Raw genomic sequence first — 11,200 nt, forward strand, 5'->3', positions numbered from 1 at the left:
CCCGCGCCTGCGCAATGGCGCCGCCCTGTGCCGCGTCTGCGGCTGCCTCGCGCCCAAGAGGTGCGCGCGCTGCCGGGCCGCGCACTACTGCGGCCGCGCGCACCAGAAGCTCGACTGGGCCGCCGGGCACCGCCGCTGCTGCGGGGCAGGTCAGGTCAGGTCAGGGGGCGCGCAGCTCCTGCCCTTCCCCGTGCCCTGCGTATGCTGTGTGCGTGGAGAGAGATCGGTGCAGCCCTGCATCACACGTGGGCATGCACAAACATTGCCACATCTCCCCTGCATTATATGCACACACATGCTGTACCCAGTATATATAAATGCATACACGCACACACACTATATACATATATGTTTATACACGCATGCATTTTATATAAGTATATAGATACGCACGCGCGTGTGTGCACACACCTTCAAATATATATTTCCACACACGAATACACACCACTACATAGTATACACATATACACATGCCTCTCCAGGCATGCACCCCTACATCTTGTATACACACACACGTACCACCACTTTACGTGCATCACGCATGCGTGCACATATATACATGTCTGTCTTTTTGTCTTTCCACACATGCGCATATAAATAGAGGTAGAGAGAGATGTCTATAGAAATAGATACAGCATGTGTACCATCCAGGGGTGTGTACATATGCATACATATTGTGTGTCAGAGGGTGTGTGTCTATATGTATAGATGTGTGTAGACAGGGGTGAGGAGTAGGCCCTGTTGGAAGGGTAGGGGAGGTTTGTGGGGATGTATATATGGGTTTTTGTGGGGAGGTATAGAATAGAGAACATTTCTGGAAACTTTGAAGCCATGAAAATTTCTTTCCTGGGAAAAACTGAAATATATGCAATACTTATTTTCCTAGCACCCTTTACAGATCTAAATTCACTTCGCTATGTTAAGAACATAACATTATTATGTAAAAATTTTTTTTTTTCTGGGCTTTCACATCTCTGGTGTAGACATCTATGATTGGTGGCATTTCCCGTCAGAGAGAGGTGGTGAGTGGTGATTGGCTGAGGTCAGGCAGGGTAGTGGTGCCCCTGCAGAAATGCAGAAGGTTTTTTGAGCTACTGTTCGCCTACAGTTTTAATAGCCGATTCGCCCACCAGGGAACAGGTGACCTTTTAGCTTTTCTTCTGCTCCTCTGGCTGGAGCCAGGAGGGCAGAGGCTGCAGGTTTTGGCAGGGGGTTTGGACAGACAGAGGTGGGCAGCACTGCCACTTGAATCAAGTGAAAATTACAGAGAAGTAAAGCTGGGAGGGGCCTCAGATCATCTAGTCCAGGGGTGTCCAACTTTTTTGAATGTGGGGTCGGATCACGAACTTTTTATCACCCAGTGGGCCGGCAAGCCACATTCAAAGATCTCACAGGAAGTGGTATCACATCAGGAAGTGATGTCATGTGACCTTTGACACCAATGAAGTTGCAGGAAGTAACAATGAAATGGGTCTATAGTTCAGTACTCTCCCTCTATAGCATCCATTCCTGCCATTGTTCGGGACAGGATACTGAGCTAGATGGACCGTGGGGCTGACCAAGTATGGCACTTTTTATGCTCTTATGTTCGGAAGCTCTTATGTTCTTTGGCTGAGCTTCCAAACTATGGCTGAGATTTGCAAAAGGGGTAGATAGGCATGTTACAAAGTTGTCAGAAAAGATTTGGAGCCCTCTAAATCCCATTCATTTTAATGGAAATTGGCCTTTTGACTCAGCTTTGAAAATCTCAGCCCAAGGTGCTAACCAAATAAGTCAAAATATATTTTGCATTTCTATGCAGCGCATCTATGTGAGGCTCTCCAAGCATTTTACAGACATTAAATGAACCTCAGGATGAGCCCAGCCGGAGCAGCAGGGGCTCAGCCGCACTTTCCCCCAACCTGCGCTGGTCAGTCCCAAGCGGCGCATGGCTCGGCTGCCACTTCTGCTGGCTGGTGCTGACCCGGGCAGGACTGTCCCATCTGGAGCAGCACGCAGCTGAAGCCGGGTTCTCACGAGCTGCTGGGGACAAGAGGAGCCCAGCCGGGTCTGCACTGGCCAGCAGAAGTGGCGGTGGAGCCGTGTGCCGCTCGGGACGGGTCAAGCCTGGCCGGAGCAGCAGGGGCTCAGTTGCATTTTCCCCCTGCCTGTGCCCGTCAGTCCTGAGCGGCACATGGCTCTGCCGCCACTTCTGCTGGCTGGTGCCGACCTGGCTGGGTTTCTCCTGTCCCCGCAGCATGTGGGAATCCGGCTTCAGCTGCGTGCTGCTCCGGATGGGACAGACCTGCCCAAGTCGGCACCAGCCAGCAAAGGCGGCAGCGGAGCCATGTGCCGCTTGGGACTGATGGGCACAGGTAGGGGAAAGTGCAGCTGAGCCCCCTGCTGCTCCAGCTGGGCTCATCCTGTCCCAAGCAGCACATGGCTACTTCTCTTCCCTCACACACCATGTCGGCAACGTCAAGCTGACGTGGTGCGTGTGGGAACCTTGTCCCTTCCCCAGCTCTTCACCAGCCATTAGGAAGCTGCTGAGGGGGTGGGGGAGGGACGCAGAAAATGCCCTGGCAGGCTGCATGGCAGCCCATGGGCCGTATGTTGGACAAGCCTGATCTAGTCCAACAAGTTTGATCCCTGGTTAGATTAGATGATCTCTTGAGGTCTTTTGCAGCCTTACTTCTCTCTGATAACTCTCACTTGATTCATGTGGCAGTGCTGCCTGGCTCTGTCTGTTCCTCCTCCTCCCACAGCTTCTGTCTTCCTGGGTCCTGCCCAGACAGACCTTTAAGATCTTTCTGTTAAGAAAGTGCTAAGGTTGTCCTGAGACTTGACTCCATTCATGCCGCAAACCCCGTCATGGTGGCTGCGCTCTGAAGCAAGAGCACCTGCTTTCTGCAGGCAGTGCCATGTTTCACCTCTAAGTCAAAAAAAATAACCTGCTCCTCTGCAGGCAGCAGGATGCACTTGAGTGCTCAAGGTGCTGTCAGCAGCTAGTGCTTGCCAGGGTATACTTCATGCCCTGCCAGTACAGCTGCTGAGTGGAGCCTTGAAGACATAAATGAAATCCTTTGCTGTGTTGGCCACTGACTGCTACCAACACGTGTAGGGACAGAGACAGCTGCAGCCTGGACAAGGCTTGTGGCTTCAACATGATTTTGTGTTAGAAGGATCCAGTCCCTTCTGCAGTGCCAGATGGAAGTTGGCTGCACTTTCTCACAAGTTTCTGAGTGTCAACAGTGGAATATTTGGGAGGGTGAAGTTAGTAATGTGTTATTCTTGAGGGAACAGGAAATATGGCATGAAAGGGTAAAAACTGGTTGTTCGTCTATGTCTTGTAGCTCAGTCAGACACAGAGATCCCAGACCATGGGTTCCTTTTCCCAGAATATGAAATTGTAATTGAACCTGAGGAAACTGAGTCCTCTGACAGTGAAGTAGAGCCTGATGGCAGCAAGGCGAAGCCTGATGACAGTCCCACAGATGGAAATTCACAGAAGGATCCCAAGAAACATGAATTGGAAGCTGCAGGTGGTGTCGGTAAGGAGTAGAACCTGGGTGCCAAGAGGGATCTGCCCTACCTGCATCCTCTGGTGCTTCACAGACTAAAATATTTAGTCCTCCGAAGTGAAACACTTCATGTGAACCACAAAAGGAGTCCACAGCTAATCACTGAAAAAGGTTAATTCTCTTGTGGTTGTAGTAACTTAACTTTTTTCTTCTATCCCTCATTAGACATTGTTGCATGTAAAAGTATTTGATTGATAGAAATGACCTTTTATGAAGTGTTTCTGAACAGCCAGATATTAAGGTCACCAGTGGTTAGATTTATAGCACTGTACCAGTGTCCTTATTGTGTAGGGAAGCTTCTTGACTTTTCTGGGTGCCCAGGTGTATTTTTTTGGAGACTGCTTGTAACTAACAGGTTTTAAAATGCTTTTCATAGGCTGTGCATAACCTTGTGTGTGCTGGGAAAAAACTTCAATGTGCTTGAAAATGCTTCAGCTCACTCTGTAACTGAAATAAAAAACATTAAAGTCCAGCCCTATTTCCTGAAAGGCCAGTGAAATTGAAGCTACTGACTGAGCACAGCGTGTGTTTTGAAGAGTTTGTGACAACAGAAAATGTGGCATGCTTAAACTGATAATTGAACTGTTTAATTAATGTCTAAAACTTTGGGCTCAAGAGAAGTGAAAAAGGTGGCTTGGCCATGTTAAACATGCAACGCTGGGGGTGGTGTACCAATAGAGAAGCCTCTTCAGTTATTACATGATCAGAGTTGTAAATTTACTGCCACGGTTTCACACTACAGCTAGTGAGCTCTCTGTGTCACTACCAGAAAGTTCATCAGACTTTGTGTCTCAGGTTTGAGACAAATTTCCCTAAATTAATTTTTCCTGTTTTTTGTCATACTTTTAATGTTCTGCTACTGGAGTGTATGCTGAAAATGCTACAGGAATTAATGAACTGGACACAAAGCTAATGGAGTCAGTTGGCATCCTAAAAAAGACAGTCTTCTTTCTGATGATGCAGCCTGCTTACATGGCTGTTACACGTTTTGATGTGCCTTTTTGAGGTTGACAGGTAAATAATAGTATTTTTGTTTTAACCTTGACAATCTTGTACCGATCTGTATTTGTCTGTCTTCTGTGGTTAGGTGAAGCATTTGAGCCACTAGATGAAGAACAATTGGAGGCAATGGCAAAACACGAGACTCTAGAAGATAAGATCTTCCAAAAGTTCAAGAATCGAATAGCTGCTGAGCCAGAGCAGGTGAAAATGCAGCAGTCTTGTCAAAAGATGCATGTGTGGTTTATATTTGGAGTATAGGACATCATGGCCTCAAGGCAGTTGCAGTATTCTGGTTTTGTTTGTTCAAGTTGCGCTTCTAATATTTTAAGCTTATGGTCTGAGATATGAGGAGACTAGATCATCCAGTCTGCATCCCTACCAACATAGGAGAGAGTTTCACAGACCTAAGGTCTCATTTCCTTAAGGGAAAATGGAACGTGAATCAAAGGGAGGGCTGCATGAAGCAGAAGCCCACAGTGAAAGGCAAGGCTGCTGCCCTTCCTCAGAGAGGGGATGGTGGAAAAGTGAACAGCATCCACTTACTTTCATGTGCTCATCTTGCTATTTCCCCCCCCACAATTCTAGCTTTGTTTTAGAGCTACAAAATGGGAGACCTGGGTTGTCTTCCAGCCTTTGCTGCCTGCTTCCTTTGTGACTTTGGAAAAATCTGCCTGTCTCCCTGCCTGGCTTTCATTGCAGAACTGCAGAGCCTAAAAGCCTCTTTCTACAACTTAAAGACCCTTTGTTAAGAAATTCAAAGCATTACTGTACCAAGGGAAAAGGGACAGTGGAAATTCTGGCATTTGCATTCTTTAGTCTTGCTAAAACCACTTGTTCTGAATAATACAGCTTGGAAACTACAATGAAAATGGCATTTGCAAACAGATGCAAAAGGGGGAGTAGAAAAAACTTCATCAGTGTCCACATGTGTATAGCTTTGTCTAGTTAAATTGTATTCAATTTCAGATTATCAGATACTGCAGAGGAGGACAAGGTGGCCCTATCTGGGTGTCAGGTGAAAATATTCCTGAAGCAAAAGATATCCCAAACTGTTTGTGTGGTGCCAAGAGGATATTTGAATTCCAGGTGGGTAAACTGATTCCAGGATATTGTTCTTAGGGTGTAGCTAAAAGTCTATTTTAAGTCTGAGATGCAGATAATTTGCCTATGGCTAGAGCAGAAGTGTAGAAGCTGCTGTTAGGTCTCTGTTAGCTCTTAGTTAATAGCTAAAGTAACTCTTCTTTCTTATGGGACTTTATCATAAGTGGCAGCACCTTTCATCCTGGTATGGTTTTGTAGCCTGTAAAGTGGTAAGTATGTTTTGTAAGCATGGCATGGGTTCAATTTCTTGGATGTAGCAATAGGAACCAGGTGAATAGGGGTCACATCTGGATTTGTTTCTGACAGTTGTGCTGTTTAAACATAAAACTTGCTAATGTGGACCAGTAGTCTTTAGCTGTGCGCCACCATCATGGGATTCAAACTCATGCTCACTGTCACCCTTTGGGGGTGGAGAGAGTTTACTCTACATTGGTGAAAAATTGAGGGCATTGGTATTCTGTGTTTCCCTGGTTCTAGGCTGATGTGCCAGATCACCTCTTAGAGCCAGTGCTTTGACTTGACCAACAGGAAGAGCTTTTCCCTATGTGCAGATGCAATGAATGCAATGAAATCTGGGTTAATTAGTCCTGGAGATTTATTTGTTATTTAGTTAGTGAATGCAAATCCGTGGAGCCAAGTGAAATCTGGTGAATTAGTCCTGAAGATAACCCATCACTATGATCCTAGACAGGATGTTAGCAAGGATTTAGTGCACTCTTAGTATTATTGTATAGGAAACAGAACTCTTTATGTGGAAAATTTTGCATTTTTTAAATTACTTTTGTTCTAAATAACAAATCTTAAAGCAAGATTCAAAATGTTCTCTATAAGGAAATGTTTTATGTCAGAAGAATCGATTGTATAAAAAACCCCCTTAATTATCTTTTTATTCCAGCTATAAATGATAATTAGCTATGCAAGTTCTAGGTGTTGATACAAATACATAAAATACATTGGGGATGACAAGCTAAGATTTCCTATGGGAGGGAAACTAACCCCTTAGATCAGCAGTTCCCAACCTTGGGGTCATGACCCCACTTGGATTCACAATGTTAAAAAAGGGGATTGCAAAGACATTCAATAGTGTTGACCAATTATGATGAAAATCAGAGAAAAAAGCAGGAAACAACAGATTCCTCTTGCAGGCTGTCAGTGTTCTGGCCTGCTTGGGGGAGGGGGAGCAGGAAGAGGGTGCCACATGCATGCACATGGCAGCCAGGCAGTATGGAGAGCAGCATCTGGAGCTCCCTCCAAGTAAACTTATTGGGGGGGGGTTGATTGAGGCCTCCACAGTGAGGGAGGGAATGGGCTAGGGCTGGAATATGGACCTGACTAAGGAACAGGATGGAGCCATGGGCAATATGTGGGGGGGCTGGCTGCTCACCAATTCTCCCATCCTGGGGAGGGAGGCATGAGGGGAGCACATGCCCCCCCCCGACTTGTGCACAGGGTGGGGGTAGATATGGGCCTTGGGCTCCCCATCTTGCTGCCATCCCTTCCTGGCCTCTGGGACCTGCTGCACAAGAGGGAAGAGTGGGGTGGGGAAGCTTGGTGCTGCTGCTGGGAGCCCACCAGCTGCACCACCATGGTGAGGTGCCCCATGCCTGCCTTCGTAGCAGCAGCAGGGGGAACAGTTCTGTGCTGCTACCACCGCTGGGGGGGCAGGGGCTGCCTTGCCATGGCTCCTGGCAGTGGCACTGAGCCTCTCCACCCTCCTGCACAGGGTCCTGCCTACTGGGCTGGGGAGGCCCCCTAGGGGGGTGGGGTCAGACAGCCAGGCTGGGAGCCCCAAGCCCACAGCCTACTCCCCTCCCCTCCCCTCCCCTCACAGGCTCTACTCCTGCTGTGCCACCCAAGGGGGAGGAGGTGTTGATCTTGTCTGAATCATTTTGGGGTTGCAGAAAATTTCCAGTGTTTAAATGGAGTCATGCTGAGGAAAGGGTTGGGAAGCACTGCCTTAGATAAATGCCGTAGCCTGTTACTAATGCATTTATTGACATACTGTATTTTGTAATCTGAAGGTTATGCCACAGCTGCTGAACCACCTGAAGGTTGACAGCCTAGAAGAAAGCATTGACTGGGGCACATTAGTAGTTTATACCTGTGCTGAAAACTGTAACCAAGGAGGCGGGTATATTGAGGAGTTCGTATGGAAGCAGGATTTCACTGCAGACTCTGTTTAACTTTGACAAAGAAATTGACTTTGGATTCTCCAAGTTCAGGGTGGCTGCTTTTTTCTCTGAACTAGGCTTTCATACTTCAGTGCACGTGTACACATTTGCAAAAATGCAACTGAACTACTTGCGTGTTGGTGAACTAGCCAATTGTTCTATATCACCCTGGGTATTCATGTATTGCAGTTAAATGGCAACTGTTGGTTAAAGATGGCCTGGAGGAACTAAAGTGGATCTCGTCAACTTCTTTCCACCCTCTGTGTATTGTATTGTACTGTACTGTACAGTTCACTTCAGCATGCACAAGTGAAACCAAACAGTTCTGTTTCAAACTACAGCTTGTTACTCTCACAATACAGTTCTCTTTTAGCAGAATGCTGGATGTATCTATATTTATTTGAAACTGAAAATTAACATTTCTATTACTTCTGTATTTTGTCAGATGATTTTTGCTGACTGACCAAATCCCTAAAATCAAGCCTGTAATATCCTTTTATGAAAGGAGTAGATGAAACTCTGAATTTTAAATAGCCCAAAGTGGTATCTGAAACCCAGTTACTCTGATGATGCCACTTCCAGTGAGTGTAGTAGTTAGGAGATAATATAGCTTATAATGTTAGACTGTTGTGCAGAGAATGTAATTTTTTTCTGTTAACAAAGAAATGAAGCCGAGATGGTAGCTGAGTATTTTGCAGTTACTGCTTCAAGCTTGGTAGTTAATGGCTCTGGAATTTTAAGATAACTTGGGCCATACCCTGAAAAGCTAACATTCACTTACAGTGACGTACAGATCATTGGGTTCAGCCCCCTTGCACTTGGGCAGGAAAGACTGCTGGGATCAGATGACCCCAGCAATGTGGGCATCAAGACACTTTTTGAAGACTGCCAGGATGGATGACTGTACCACCTCTGTGGGGTGCCTGTTTCAAACCCTCAGCACTCGACTTGTAAAGAAGCTTTTCCTTAAGTCTAGCTTGAAGTGATCGTCAATCAGCTTGTGCCCATTATTTCTTGTCCTCCCCTGGGGGGCCTTGGTGAATAGATGTTCCCCCAGGCCCAGATAGGCTGCCACCAAGTCCTCTCTGAGCCTGTGCCAGGCTGAACAGTCTCAAGTCTTTCACCCTCTCCACATAGGACCTGGTCTCAAGGCCTCTGCTAATGCACATGGCCCTCCTTTAGGCTCTGAGCTTCTCCACATTCTTCTTGAAGTGCAGTGCCCAGAACTGGCTGTAGAACTCCAGCAGCAGTCTCACCAAGGCCGACTAAAGTGGGTGGATGACATCCTTGCTTGAGATGCCTCAGTAGATGGATGGCAGCATTTGATTAGCTCTGCTAATCATTGCATCATTGCATTGGTGGCTCATGTTCATTTAATGTAGAGCTGCACTCTGGTAGATCAACCTTAGAGACAGAAGTTTCATGATAGAATCAGCTTTCTACTACAAGTTTATTCTACCTGTGAAAACATTCCTTGTGAAGCTCATGTTCTTTGTAGTCTCACATAGGACACTTACATGCTGTACCCTACTTCACTGTTTCATAAAATGGTTTGCTATGGACCAACTCAAGCAGGGTAGGTAACTTAATTTTCAAGTACTACAGTTGAACCCAGATCATTCCTGCCAAGGTGGTTTGTAGCTCATTTAATTTGCAACAGGTTCCCAAGTGGAGCTGTTTGCTGCAACGGACCCTCCGGCCTTGCTCATTGGTATTGGCTGACATGGTGCCTTTGAAACAAAAGTTGCAACAGGGGTGGACATGAAATCTACCCCCTAAAATACCCCACTTCTACTGACTACATTTTAGGTTTCTAAATCTCTCACCAAGAAAAAAAGCACATTTCAAATCATTACAGAGTATTGTGGTAGGGGTAGCTTGACTTCTTTGTACATGCACCTGAATACAGAGAAAAGGCAGCTTATTAGCAGATCAAACATTTTGATGTAGATGCTTTGATAAAAGCTTATGCTCACTAGAATTATGGAGTGGTATACACCTACTACACCTCATCCATGGGACGGGAAGGTTGGTTCCATTGTATACTGAGATTTAGGACACAATTCTACTTTGAAGGGCTTAAGATACTACAGTGGAAGAGTTTAAACAGCAGAACTGTAAGCTTAGGACCTGTATAATGTCAGAGTTCAGGCCTGATTTCACAAAATGCCTTTCAAAACACCACAAGTCAATATTTCCAATCCACATTTTCAGTTTCAATGTAAAAATGTATATTTGATTGGCACAAGTTATATTACATATCACAGGTGAGACGCAACATGGATGTCAACTGAGTTTATAACCAAGTCTTTAGTAAAGCTAAGCAGAAGAGAATAAACACTTTTTAAATTAGAATCAGATCCAAAAAACCCAGCAGAGTTCAAATGTTAACACTGCCTAAAATACCTGATTTCTTATATGTAAGCTGGGTTCAAGTGAAAGTCACTATTTTGAGAAAAATTGGGTTAAAAAAAAATCACTTAAAATAGTGCATTTGCCACTTAATACTGGATTGTTAAGAAAGTCATATAAAAGACTCAAGTATTGAATACATTACATTTTTCTACAGCATGCATTTACCACTTTAACAGCAGCACAGGTCAAGCAGTATTACCTTTTAGGTTCATTAAGACAGTTTCTCTCATGGTTTTATAAACAGTGTTTATTGTACAGGTAGAGATATAAGAGAAATCTGACATTTAGTTCCCAAAAAAAGGAGGAATATATACAGCTAGCCATTTTCATTAAGAAAAGTAGTCTGTCCTGCTGAACACTGGAAACAGGGAATGTGTCTGGCACAAAAAAAGTATCAAAATGAAAAAAAAGCCCCAAAATATTTGAAAAACTTAATTTTTGAAGCCTATAAAATCATGGTTTATGGAAGAATGTTAAAACTTATATGTACAGCAACTGAAGTGGTTTATATATCTAACAACATGGTTAAAAGCGTCTCTTAAACCAACTTACCAACTCGTGGTTTCATAATAAAAGAACTGACATTAAAACTATTTAAAAGCCAGAATATAAATAAAATTTGTAAGGGCTGTTCCAAGAACAGCCCAGCAAAGCAACTCACAGTAACCCAGTAGACACAATCCATAAAAACACAGCTTCCTTTTCAGGATGAGGGAGTTAGGCACTAACTGGAGAAGAATCCAAGTCCTGGTGTTGCAGTAATTAAAAGTCCATCTCTTGTCACTGCTGTGCCATATGCAATACCTTTTCAAATGTACCTCAACATTTCTCTTAAAAATATGCAAACACTGTTACGTTGTCTTTCTGAATCCCTTTAAAATAGGATATATGTTTTCAAAGGCTTCATAAATTTCTGCTCTGACTTTCGCACCTACAAAAAAGAAAAAAAGT

General features: G+C 44.8%; 1 protein-coding gene across 1 annotated transcript; it reads left to right on the forward strand.

Moving 5' to 3' along the window:
• Nucleotides 1-4: 4 nt before the first annotated feature.
• PDCD2 (programmed cell death 2) lies at nucleotides 5-8,265 on the forward strand (the record flags this gene model as incomplete). Its single annotated transcript, XM_019526727.1, has 5 exons — nucleotides 5-149; nucleotides 3,333-3,530; nucleotides 4,648-4,763; nucleotides 5,529-5,648; nucleotides 7,685-8,265. Coding segments are annotated over 5 exons (741 nt in total), but the record flags the coding sequence as incomplete, so codon positions are not given.
• Between the last annotated feature and the right edge of the window lie 2,935 nt (nucleotides 8,266-11,200).

Source organism: Gavialis gangeticus, unplaced genomic scaffold (assembly GCF_001723915.1).
Source record: "Gavialis gangeticus isolate Ggan-Ray unplaced genomic scaffold, GavGan_comp1, whole genome shotgun sequence".
Taxonomy (NCBI): domain Eukaryota; kingdom Metazoa; phylum Chordata; order Crocodylia; family Gavialidae; genus Gavialis; species Gavialis gangeticus.